A 14,253-nucleotide genomic window follows, 5' to 3' on the forward strand; every position below is an offset into this window, starting at 1 on the left:
TACGAGTACCTATAGGTATTTAGCGTTCCTTTGTTTTCGGTTATGGTAATTTAACCCAAAAGGATATTTCTGAGAAAGGGAAATATCAGCGGCACATTACTACTCGTATGTCAGTCCAAGTTTCATGCCTATATACATATTATCCATATTGTACCAACTTTGGCCAAACTAATATGTATAACTGCTTCTATTAGATAAGCTTACGTCGAGGGGCAAAATGTACCAGGCAACACGAGTTTTCATTTTCAAAATTAACTAGGTAGGTAGGTACCAGCAAAACTGTTGAATACTTTTTAGTGTTCCGTATCCATAGGGTAAAACGGGACCCTATTACTAAGACTCCGCTGTCCGTCCGTCCGTCCGTCTGTCACCAGGCTGTATCTCGTGATCTGTGATAGCTAGACAGCTGAAATTTACACAGATGATGTATTTCTGTTGCCGCTATAACAACAAATTACTAAAAACAAAGTTAAGCAACGTCGGGCGGGGTCAGTATTTAGATGGGTGACCGTTTTTATAGATAATGGTACGGAACCCTTCGTGTGCGAGTCCGACTCGCACTTGCCCGGTTTTTTTAATTACATGATTCTCACATGAATAATATAAAACCAGATAAAACTCATCTGACCTAATTCATATTTGACGTCTTTGAAGAACACACAAAGACGTTCAAGCTCGCTATGAAGGGAAAGAAGATTATTTTCTAACCACAATAGCCGCTGACCGCGTATTAGAGAGGTGAAAGCATTTTATTCACAGATAAAGAATTTTTATCCGTTTTTCGAGTGCAGTTGTGATTGAATTTAGATCGTGGAAGTACGAGTATAGAATAGTTCTTTGGCCGGATACCGGATATTCGGCCTGACCATCGGCCGAATATACGGTATCCGGCCGCCGAATATTCGGCCGGCGGAACTATACCTACCTTCATTTCGGATTTTCAGGTGCGCATTGTGCAGGTTTGACCTATTTCGTAGTGAACGTTCGCGCGTTTCTAGGTTCGAAGTGAGTGCGCGTGTGCAAGTCAGTTGAATGTTTAAATTGTTTTCAAATAATAAACGAGTACGATTATGACCGTGACTGTTTTATAAAACTAAATTGTTTACTCCGAAATCAAGCAATGTTACTATCCGGTATCCGGCCGGATAGTAGGTCTCTATCCGGTATCCGGCCGGTTAGTAAAATAATGGCCGGATAGGCCGGATACCGGATAGTAACCGAATATCCGGTGCATCTCTAGTAAATACCCCTAGTGTAAATTTCATTCGATATCGTGACGTGACGTACGCGTTTGCGTTAAGTGTCATTTTGTATGGGATTTTGATTTTTCAAAACGTTCCACTTGGTGCGCTGCTCAAAATCCCATACAAAAATATACATGACGCAAACGCGAACGCACATCACGCTATAGAGGTTCAAAGTGTGTGTATAAATAAGTACTTATTCATAGTTTTTTCAGCCCGTTTTTGTATTCGTTCCAATACACTTATTTTTAGCGCTTTAACTTTTCTACAATTAATGAAGGTTTAATTTAATACCGACTCTATTAAATTAATTTAATACAGTTAGAATCAAAAGTAGCTGGTCACACTACGTGATAAAAATTAAATGTTTTACAAGGGGGCAAAGTTGTCGTTTAACCCTTCGTGCATACAAACAATAATAATACACAGCAAGTGAAAGATTCGAAAATGGAATCTTGAGCGTTGCGAGTTAATTGCAAGGCACGAGGCTTAAGCAAAACTTTGCCACCGAGTGAAACTCAAAATTTTTCACCACACCAACGCCAGGAAAATACGAACTGTAAAACGCTTTTATGTATCATTCAAAATCATCACTTAAAAGTCATTTCCACCAGCCAAAATAAGGAAAAAACTCAAAATTTGCATCTAATTGGTACGTTCAAACCTTCTACTTGTGAAAAATAAATTAAAAACAAAAGCCATATAACTCCCCAGCGAGAAAATTAAAGCCCATTTTCACCACACCAGCTGGTAAAGCTCTCTTGATACTTCAAAGACTGATGAGAAAACTGCATTTGAGTCCAGAAGAGTGGCAAATTAATTACATTCAAATTTTGAGTTTTTCCTCATTATGGCTGGTGGAAATGACGTTAAATATAGGAACTGTCACCTCTTATTAAATTTTGTCCACAAAAATCCGATGTCTGTTGTATAATTCGACGATCTTGTAGAGGTAGGTTATAATATAACATCGTAGGGCACCGTCGGATAAGAGCGGAATCAAAGGGTCTACCGCGAACATCGAAATTCTCAAATTGCGGGCATCTTTCTCTGTCACTCTAATTATGCCTTAATTGGAGTTTAAGAGAAAGATGCCCGCAATTTGAAATCTTCGATGTTCGCGGTAGGCCTTCAGTCGTTACGTAGATCCTTGGGATGGCCCGCTAGGGTTGAGGGTTTGTTCAAATGAATCAAACAATTTAATTCAAATTGATTTATTCAGAATTAAATGCAAAACTCTTTCACATCTTAATTATAATTACTAATTTTACAAAACACAGTAGATTTTCTTCGAATTAAGGGTAACAATCATCATAGAAAAATTGATTTATTTTAAAAAGGATTGGCCTATGTACTAACACTTGTAACCTCGTCGGGTGACAAGCAAAACTCACTAAGTACTATCAAAAAATTAAAGTAACAATGCACTTTATTACACTTGTAACACGGTTTATTGTCCAATAATTTCAATGATGTTAGTTAGTGACTTTTGCTTGTCACCCGACGGTATAATCTATTTACTAATAACTTTATCCGACTTAACGACGACACGATATCGCATAACATCTGTGATTCTGATTACAAGAACAATACCACCCCACACTCGCGTCTTTTGAGCGTCGGGGTCTAGTCAGCACTATGGAAAATGGCGTCGCTGCGCAGTTGCGCCGACGTTGCGTCGAGCAGCAGCCATAGAGTTGACTAGAGATAGACCAAGAAAAGTCTGCAGAGATTTTGACAGCACACGCAGTGCCACTGTTATTTAATCGTCATAATTTCATAGAAGTTTGACGTTTAAAATAACATCTGCACTGCGTGTGCTGTCAAAATCTCTGCAGACTTTTCTTGGTCCAACTCTAGACACCGACGCTCCGGAGACGCTAGTGTGGGGTGGCTCTAAACTTACCGAAGATGGTAATGTTTTAGCTAATTGTACAGTCGACGTCAAAGATGTTTAGGTGCAAAAGTTAAACATATCTTCTGACTTTGACTGTACCTTGGTCGATGATTTTGACAATGTCATGTCGCATTTTGGCGGATTCTTATCTTATTGACATACTATTTATAAAAATAAGTTATCATTTGTGGTTTGTGGTATACCAAATTATTCTACAAGGGCGTAATAATCGACAAATTGTGTGTCAATGCGGCCAATTCTGTCATACGGCAAATTCCGTCTACAAGCGTTTTTCTCTGAAACAGCAAATAATTGGCAATTTCCTGGACATTGCAGCGATTGCAATTGTGTACCGTTTTAGAGAAAAACGCTTGTTGACGGAATTTTCCGTATGACGGAATTGGCCGCATTGACTTAATTAGAATTACATAATACATAATGAAACAATTTTACAACGATTTAGGAATAAGTAATAAAATTGAGCATGTATCGCAAAGAAAAATTGTGGATTAATATACAACATTGACGCAATACACAGATTATAAAACTGAAAATCTCTGAAATTTACACACGTGGTGCCCAAAGATTCGTTTTTATGTGTCTGGTGGCATAGGCTAGGTGAACCAATTTTCAAAAAAGAAGAGGTTACATAAAAAATAGTAATGGGGTCCCTTTTTTACCCTTTGGGTACGGAACCCTAAAAAACGGCTCATGATTATGAAGTGATTCTGGGTAAACCACATGGTAAACATTAAACACCAAGCAATTTGAGCAAGAAGGGTACGTGTATAAATAGGTAGGTATAAGGGGTTTTCAGAAAAAATGGTACCATTTACTTTTTTTCGAAAAAAAAAACATCAACTTTTGGGTTATTTAGACCCACAATCACGATTACTATTGAATGAGACAAAGAAAAAAAATGTCCCCAGTTTTTCATACAAATTTTGGGTGTCAGTTTTGTAACGGTCCATACAAAATCTATGTGGAAATGCGTTACAAAACTGTAATTTTTTGGGACACATTTTTTTCTTTTTAAATCGATAGTCGTGATTCTGAGTGGAAATACCCCAAAAGTTGATGGATTTTCGAAAAAAGTAAATGGTACACTTTTAAGTGAAAATGCCCATAAGTGTTTAAATGTACATTTCAGTAACAACTAACATAACTCTTTACACAAAAGTGACAAACGTATGTTCTACATGGTATTTTTTACACCTAGCCATATTGGTCTGAATTATAATTAATTTTTTTTTAAGTTAGAACCGTGTTACTTCGAGGGGTTGCTCAACTTATCCCTTTCATTGCCATGTGATTCATGTAAATGAGTATTGTTTCATTTCACGACAGAGTGGTCGAGTTAAAGGAAAGTAACAATTTTGAAGGAGACGGTTAATTAAGGTTGATATGAAGGTAATAACCTTAATTAATAATTTCAGCTGAATTTTACTTTACAGATAAAAAATAGTTTATTCAAGTAGGCATATTACAATGCGCTTATGAACGTCAAATAAAGCTACACCGGCTCCAACCCTACACCTCTGCCTCGAGAAGATTTAAATCCCCCCTCAATTGGAGGAGGGTATCCCAATACGGCATACAGATTCCTTTATTTTATCAACAACGCTGCCATGAAATTAAACCATTGTACCGATCACTAGTACCATTGGCTTAAGTCTATCTGCATCTATTAAGTAAGTCTGACAACAACAAAATGTCTGATTTCAGCAATATCATTAATATTACTAAAATAAATACACATATAACTAACTCCCAAATCATTTAAGAAAATAAGTACAGTCACTTGCAATAATATCTTCAAATAAGTCTCCAAAAACATATAAACAAATAATATTATATCAAATAATTTTGTTTCGTTGTATTACATATTATTGCAAATGAATGTAGTTACCTAAGTACAGACATAGGGTAATTCGCCAGTATCTGGCCACTTTTAGTAACTGGCCACCCCAAACCAAAAATGAATTGATGAATTCTATTCACCTATAAATGGAATTCAGTTATTGAAACCTTATACTAAATTGAATTCTGTTTATAGGTGAATAGAATTGTTTTTTTTTAAGTTTAGGGCGGCCAGGCACTAACGGAGGCCAGTTACTAGCGAATCACCCTATTCTAACTGAAAAATACCACATGACTGCGAGGTCCATTCTTCGACGTTTCAACCATCATCAATTCTGTCAACTTGACCGGAGATAAATCCATAATCCTACTCAGGGGTCATATCCACCATAAATTACGTCACACGAATTTCATGATTTTTTTGGCAAACCCCTCCTTGTCACACTTGGTCACATTTGGCAACCCCCTCCCCCCTAGTGTGACGACATACATTTGGCTATTTTTTTTACCAAAATCAGCAATTCGAATTAAGTAAGTATTATTATTTTAACAAAAACTATTTTTAATAAAAGCAATATTAGAAATTTTATGTGATGAAACAGATTAGGAATAAAAATTTCACGAACTAAATCAATTTATCATTGCAAAAACCTATTATTTGACAGTACAGCAAATACAAAAGAGAACAATGTCCGTTATAGGTTAAGTTAAAGTGACGTCACAAAGTTTGTGACTCCCCCCTTCCCCTTATCACAACATGTTACAATTTCTTGACTCCCTCCCTCCATCTAAACGTGTGACGTAATTAATGGATGACCCCTTAGTTTAGAGTCCAATATTGTAATCAAATAACGAAATAGATTTAAACTATTTAAGGGAGCCATTAACACGATAATCGAATCTGGAAATTTGATGCCCTTTTCTGCCTTGTAACAAAGAAAATTGTAGACTTTCTGGCAATCCAGCTTAGTCAGTAGGAAAAGGCGGCAAATTTAGAAAATGTAGGCGCGAAGGATCGGTTTTCCACACAAATTTTTGATTTCGTGCCTTTTTCTACTAAGGTTTAGCAGAAAAAGAAGCCAACTTTTAGCAGAAAAGAGGTTTCTGCTAAAGTTGGCTTGCCAGAGTAAGTATATTTGACAGTTCGAAGTGATGGAATCCTCCACGAGGTGTCATCCAAATAGGGAATATTAGGCAAAGCTCTGCGTAGGTGGCACCTTTGTGGCACATACAGTAAACAAACCATGTTGACAGATCACACGTCACGTCAATCACATGGCCTACCGCGAAACAGGACAATCGCAATTTCGTTATCTAATCTCTCTATCACTCTTGCATATTCGAGCGATTAAGAGGCAGAAAACTAAATTTCGATTTTCGCGTTTACCGGTAGGCCCTTTTGTTAACAAACCGCCTTGATGCATCAATGTCATATTTTATTGTCTGTGAAAACTTGTCAAAAAACAGTTTAAGGCACAGTATGTATAAGTTAGTCTATGAATCTACTGAGTCGTTAGTGATGCACTCTGGCGGCAGAACATTGCAGTAATATCCCCTATTTGTAGAATATGCTTGTTTTGTCAAAATCAAAACTTGGAAAAGGTTAAATTCTATGGATAGCTTCAAACATGTTACAATTATGTTATAGACAGGGCTGGCTTTCACAACATTACTGTCTATCTATCGAGTGATCATGAATATCGACAACAAATAATCTTCATATATTACGAACACGGACGTATAAGTAATTGAATTTTTTTTGATCTCTCCTACAACGATTTTAAAAGTTCAAAAGTCGAAAACAGCCCGCTAAAGCATTTTATGGACTTCCAATACGATTCTATTATCCTATAGGGCTAGCACAACTAACCGCGATCACTTCCTCCTCAGCGCGCGAAGAGCGTGGCGCGGTCGCGCGCGGACAGGTGTGCTAGCCGCGTCGTTCTAGTCTCTCTCAAGGAGCTTTCTGATTTGTCGCCAGTCCTCCATGATGTCGGCGTCGGGGAGCATGTAGACCACGTATGGGGGTGACACGGCGACCTGCCGAAGGGAAGGCAAACTGTGGTTATGCTGTTTGATGGATGAAGGAAAGTACACTACTAAACTATAAAAACGTACCTATATATAAATACTGTATCGTTAATTCAAGGGACAACTTTACTTAGCCGTTTTCTTTTGGTATTATATTTTTATTTCAAAATTACACATGTGTTTAATTGGTGCTTTAATAAGGAACACATTTCGTCCTGGGATCTCGACGTAAAGCATATGGTTTGGACAAAATTTAACCAATCCTCTCGAGTAACAATTACGACTGCTGACAAATACTACATGAAAATTTGCGGTTTGCGAACAAGACAATATCACACAAAAAAAATCGTACTATGTAAACAGCAATTACACATGATTCGTATAGCGAAACATATGGACATAGTCTAAGCATTTCTTTTCGTAAAATAAAAAGTTTAGGATCTGTGCATGGTGGCCTTTTAGAGAATATGGCATGCTACTTATGACAACTATGACTTTGACATCTAATATAACTATCATGGAGTGTTTCTATCGACCCGCTCTAGCGATGGATCAACGCCATGAATGTCCGTTAGGCTTTGGTTTTAAGCTTATTCTTCTAGCTGTCTCCGTCATTACGCTTGCATCAGAAATTGAAGGGATTCCAAAACGTGGGGTGAAAAATCGTTTTTATGTAAAAATAAAAATTCACCACATTTATTCCGCAGCTGCTCAATTGAACAGCCATGAAGAGGACACTTAGATAACATGTTTTGGCAGCCTATTAACCTGTTGTTACTTTAAATCGTACCAAAGAGTCGGTGAAATAGTCTCAAATTCAGCTCGATAGGCTTGTCCGGACTGTATTTGCTATACGGTATTAAAAGCATCATACGGTCCCTAAAATAAAAAAAAAATCAAACCTTCTTAAATCAGATATATCTTAAAAATACCCTCAGATCAAACTCTTAGAACATAGTAATACAAAATAATACACATGCCAACAGTTAGACCAGGTTTAATCTGTCCGTATACTTAACAATATGGTATTTATTTATTTTATTATTCATTTTAGTTACACATAAAAAGCATTACCAAACCACTGCGAAACAACAAAACAAATGAAAATACAAAGATACAAAATACTAAAAAAAATACAAATAAAAACAAAATACTAATTTGATTTGGGAGACGTAGAACGGGGTTTTTAGAAAAAATGGCACCATTTACTTTTTTTCGAAAAACCATCATCTTTTGGGTTATTTATACTCAGAATCACGAGTACTCTTGAATGAGACAAAGAAAAAAACTATCTCCCGTTTTTCATACAAATTTTGGGTGTCAGTTTTGTAACGGTCCATACAAAATGTATGTGAAAATGCGTTACAAAACTGACATTTTTTTGGGACACATATTTTTTCTTTAAAAATTTCTCAAAAAAATTTGTCTTAAAAATACTTAACCCAAAAATTGATGAATTTTCGAAAAAAATTAAATGGTACACTTTTAAGTGAAAAGGCCCAGTAACGTCGCTACGAATACGTTGCGTCGTCTGATCCGATAGGATTCACTTCATGTAGGGCGTTAGCCTTTTTGGGCATGTAGGCCCTCTTGGTGTAGCATATCAGATATAGACTTTTTTAACCCTCCGCCGTATTATGTGCCGTGATTAGGTACCTACAGAACAACTTTTACTATTATAAGATCAATCCCGACAATTTTAAAAATATATTATATTCGGCTGACCTTTTTCTTAGTGTTAGACATCTATTTTATTTTTTATCTATTAATGCTACTTGACAGGTTTATATATATATATTAAACTAAACAGAGAATTAAACTAACTTGCCGCCGACGCCGCTTGAGCCTCCACTCGGGCCCCGTGGACCAGAGGTCTACGGTGTGACGTTCTTCCTCCAGCCGGCGGATTATTTCTAGTAAATATGGCTAATATGGATAAGGGTTGATAAAACAGAGAATTAAATAACTTGCCGCCGACGCCGCTTGCGCCCCCACTCGGGCCCCGTGGACCAGAGGTCTACGGTGTGACGTTCTTCCTCCAGCCGACGGATTATTTCTAATAAATATGGCTAATATGGCCAAGGGTTCATAAAACAATAAATTAAACGTACTTGACGTCGACGCCGCTTGCGCCCCAACTCGGGCCCCGTGGACCAGAGGTCTACGGTGTGACGTTCTTCCTCCAGCCGGCGGATTATTTCTAGTAAATATGGCTAATATGGATAAGGGTTGATAAAACAGAGAATTAGACTAACTTGCCGCCGACGCCGCTTGCGCCCCCACTCGGGCCCCGTGGACCAGAGGTCTACGGTGTGACGTTCTTCCTCCAGCCGACGGATTATTTCTAATAAATATGGCTAATATGGCCAAGGGTTCATAAAACAATAAATTAAACGTACTTGACGCCGACGCCGTTTGCGCCCCCACTCGGGCCCCGTGGACCAGCGGTCTACGGTGTGACGTTCTTCCTCCAGCCGACGGATTTTCTCTAATAAATATGGCTCATATAGATAAGCGTTGATAAAACAATAAATTAAACTTACTTGCCGCCGACGCCGCTTGCGCCCCCACTCGGGCCCCGTGGACCAGAAGTCTACGGTGTGACGTTCTTCCAGCCGGCGGATTATTTCTAATAAATATGGCTAATATGGATAAGGGTTGATAAAACAAAGAATTAAACTAACTTGCCGCCGACGCCGCTTGCGCCCCCACTCGGGCCCCGTGGACCAGAGGTCTACGGTGTGACGTTCTTCCTCCAGCCGGCGGATTATTTCTAATAAATATGGCTAATATGGATAAGGGTTGATAAAACAAAGAATTAAACTAACTTGCCGCCGACGCCGCTTGAGCCTCCACTCGGGCCCCGTGGACCAGAGGTCTACGGTGTGACGTTCTTCCTCCAGCCGGCGGATTATTTCTAGTAAATATGGCTAATATGGATAAGGGTTGATAAAACAGAGAATTAAACTAACTTGCCGCCGACGCCGCTTGAGCCTCCACTCGGGCCCCGTGGACCAGAGGTCTACGGTGTGACGTTCTTCCTCCAGCCGGCGGATTATTTCTAGTAAATATGGCTAATATGGATAAGGGTTGATAAAACAGAGAATTAAACTAACTTGCCGCCGACGCCGCTTGCGCCCCCACTCGGGCCCCGTGGACCAGAGGTCTACGGTGTGACGTTCTTCCTCCAGCCGACGGATTATTTCTAATAAATATGGCTAATATGGCCAAGGGTTCATAAAACAATAAATTAAACGTACTTGACGCCGACGCCGCTTGCGCCCCCACTCGGGCCCCGTGGACCAGAGGTCTACGGTGTGACGTTCTTCCTCCAGCCGGCGGATTATTTCTAGTAAATATGGCTAATATGGATAAGGGTTGATAAAACAGAGAATTAAACTAACTTGCCGCCGACGCCGCTTGCGCCCCCACTCGGGCCCCGTGGACCAGAGGTCTACGGTGTGACGTTCTTCCTCCAGCCGACGGATTATTTCTAATAAATATGGCTAATATGGCCAAGGGTTCATAAAACAATAAATTAAACGTACTTGACGCCGACGCCGTTTGCGCCCCCATTCGGGCCCCGTGGACCAGAGGTCTACGGTGTGACGTTCCTCCTCCAGCCGACGGATTTTCTCGAGGACCTCCTCTTTCAGTGACTCGTAGCTCAGCCATTTTTCACTCTGTTGACAAGAGAAAACTTTCGGTAAATATGGTGATTATTTTTACGAGCCTTACCTTTAAACGAGCAATTCTTGTATATATATTTATTTATTTATATATATTTCGTGGATCTCGGAAACGGCTCTAATGATTTAGATGAAATTTGCTATATGGGGGTTTTCGGGGGCGAAAAATCGATCTAGCTAGGTCTTATCTCTGGGAAAACGCGCGTTTTTGAGTTTTTATATGTTTCCCGAGCGAAGCTCGGTCTCCCAGGTATTGACGTATACGCTAATGTCTACGTAATTTACGTTCTAAACATCTCGCTCGCAGTAATAAGCGAGTACGAGCGAGATACATAGAAAGTAAGTTACGTTCTCGATAGCGTTTATGTCAGTGCCAAACTGGTGGTAGCCACACAGGCCGCAAATGCTTTCTTATTCTTCAAAAACTGGCGAAAAAGTTGCATTTTCCACTAGAGTGTCAAGTAATTTCATTGATTGTTAATATATACGAGTATATTCATTATTTTTTAATATGAGCCGCTAGAATTCGTCCTTTAACGGACAGTAAAAACCACATAATTTATAGGTACAATGCTTTTTATAAAAGTTTCGTTAAATTTCTTCCGTTCGTTATGGCACAGATATTTAGCACAACCATGGGGGGGACACTGAAAACGGGTCACTATATACCTACGGTATATTTATTAAATTGCTTACTAGGTATATAATGGACATGTGGACATGGAGAAGAATGGAAGGTATAAGCTGGAAAGAAAGGAAAACAAATACGGAAGTATTAAATTTGGTAGGTGAGAAGAGATCTCTGCTAAGAACAATTGAAAACAGAAGGGGAAACATGTCAGGGCACCTGATACGTCACGATACTTACATAAAATCTATAATTGAAGGCAGAATAGAAAAAGCAGAGAGGCAGAGGAAGACCGAGACGTGCATATATTGACCAGGCCAAAGAGAAAATTAACGTAGTGACGTATCAGGAGCTCAAAACAGTGGCAGAGAGAAGAACGGAATGGCGATTACTCCACCGACTAGGCTCTTAAGAACAATGATGATGATGATGGGGTTCCAATAATAATAGTCAATTAGTCACCATTGAATTCGTACATTTCACATACTGTAAATATAAACAGATAGTTAAGTTTCCGTATACGAAAATGGAATACAAAAGAGATATATAGAGAATAAATTTAAATACTATGTACCTACTGCGCATTTAGGTCAGCTATCATCGAAGCGACTAATTGAATTCTATACATAGTCCACAAAGTCTACTGACAATTGGTGATCCCTACTGCATAGACATAAGATCCGTCTGTGGTCAAATAGTATTTTTACGTATACCAAAGAGAATTTAGAGTAGCGGAATATTGTCAAAGTAAATAAATTATGTAGTCAGTACATTTTCTGGCATCTTTCGACACAAATGATTCACACTTCTAGAACGCCATTTGACTTTGATCCTTATTTTTTCACTGGTGTGTTAAATTTGTTAAATGTCAAAAAGTATCGCCATCTACTCGACGATAGGCCAAAGGTATGGTGTCATCTTTCCGAGCGATGGCGTCATACCTTTGGCCTACTCTCGAGTAGATGGCGATACTTTTTGACATTTAACAAATTTAATTTAACACATATCAGTGAAAAAATAAGGATCAAAGTCAAATGGTGTTCTAAAAGTGTTAATAATTTGTGTCGAAAGATGGCAGTAAATGTATTCACTACATAATTTACTTTATCAATATTCCTCTATTTCCACTTCTCTTTGCGTATACGAATGCGATCGGAGGTGACAGGTCAACGCGCCTGATAATGACGTGCACAATACGGTTACGGAGGCGGTGTGCGCTATAAAAATATTGATATTGCGAGAACTACGGTTACTCGTGTGGGTATAGTCGCAATATCTCGGCGTTCACAGTCTATAAAATACCTACAGTTATTTAAATGGATTAAGTATATCGCGTATTATGATTTTGAAATACACTCCAAATCTCCCAAAATGCGGCAAATGAGAAATTATTATTTTATCACACAGGTACCCGATTTTAAACGATACACATGCGATACAAACTTTAATATAAAAATAATTATCTGCTAGTCCAAAAGTACTTAATTATCACAGTTATTTCTCAAGTCAGTTATTCCAATGAAATTATAACATGTTGAATCAAGTAGGACTCGTAGGTAAGTGGCCTCATCCGCAGAGTTCATATTAAGTAAGTTTAATGAAGCTTTGATTGTGGGTCCATAAAACGACCGACCGATCTCTTCAGCCTTAAACATTATAAGCCCAATGCGGCTTAGGTTGTTATAACTATACACAGTAGACACAAACATAGGTATCACCGTCAACTTCATCATTTTGTCGATCATAAAGCGCAGTAAATCCATTGCCGCCACAAACTGAATCCGGCCACCGCTCACCGTGGCGACACAGATCGGACACGCCTACAATATTGCTTTCCGTGAAAAACACGCTCAAAACGGCATTTCATCAACACTCACGTCACTACGCAAAAAGTCTTTACAACCAAAATACTAAGAGACTTATACGACATTTTGCGTTTGAAGTGAAACAGCACACGGAGCAATAAATAGGGTCTAACCGGTCGACACATTTACCTGAACGGGTGTTGATCTAAAATGTAACTAACGCGGTTGGATCAAGGTTTAAATTAGTTTGTGTGTTGTGGTAATAAAATAAAGCCTTAACGCTGTCTGGTTTGAGCCTCCCGAATAATCTGCTTATAAGCTGAGCATGGCGTTTATAGAGGAATAACAAGGTAACTGGGATATGCGAGCGGTACATTAGGTACATGTGTGGTTGCTAGGATGCATGGGATAACGAAAATACCTATTTAGGAGTCGCACGACCCTAGCCGCCGCCATACAATGGTGGCTACGCTCTTATTTTTTAAACAACATTCTAAACTATGAATGAATGAATACAAATAGGCCAATCAAATTAGATATTTCCGAAGAATTCATTTCCAGCTGGATATCGTTTTAATACCTTCATTTGGTTCGAAATACGTGTAATCCTAGCTTTACTAACTACTTAAATATTTTCATGTCAATTCAATCAGATTAGTGGCATCGGGGTACAAGGACAAGGGCAGCTCCGAAAGTTATTAACTAACAATAAAATTACTACTGCAATAAATGTTGTTTATAAAATGTTACTGTATTAATTACTGTTCATCACGACTGTTGGTTAGGCTACGACGAATCGAACGTCGATGAAAAAAACCGAATATCGCGAACATAGGTACATACCTAACACACAAACAGACAGACGCGGCAGGGGACTTTGTTTTATAAGGTGAATTGATAATAGAATTGTTAATACAGTTGCTCAAAAAGTGTATGTTTAGCGTGCGGAAAGTTGGTTTTCGCGAATAAGTTGTCTGAATGGAACGGAATAGCTGCCTAAACGCCTGTCAAAGAAGAGGCGTTTTTCTTACTGCAAGCATTTTTTAAGTTTCCAAAGGCAACATTCGATATTGTTTTTATAAATATACGATACACAAAT

General features: G+C 38.7%; 1 protein-coding gene across 1 annotated transcript in view; it reads right to left on the reverse strand.

Moving 5' to 3' along the window:
- Positions 1–10,394: 10,394 nt before the first annotated feature.
- Positions 10,395–14,253, reverse strand: part of LOC134796980 (breast cancer metastasis-suppressor 1-like protein) — a 145,198-nt gene continuing 141,339 nt past the window's right edge. The window contains exons 4-5 of the mRNA XM_063769173.1: positions 10,581–10,715; positions 10,395–10,538 (exon numbers count right to left, since the gene is read on the reverse strand). Coding sequence (XP_063625243.1) covers positions 10,395–10,538; positions 10,581–10,715 — 279 coding nt within the window. The remainder of the gene's footprint in view (positions 10,539–10,580; positions 10,716–14,253) is intronic.

This window comes from Cydia splendana, chromosome 14, assembly GCF_910591565.1.
Source record: "Cydia splendana chromosome 14, ilCydSple1.2, whole genome shotgun sequence".
NCBI lineage: Eukaryota > Metazoa > Arthropoda > Insecta > Lepidoptera > Tortricidae > Cydia > Cydia splendana.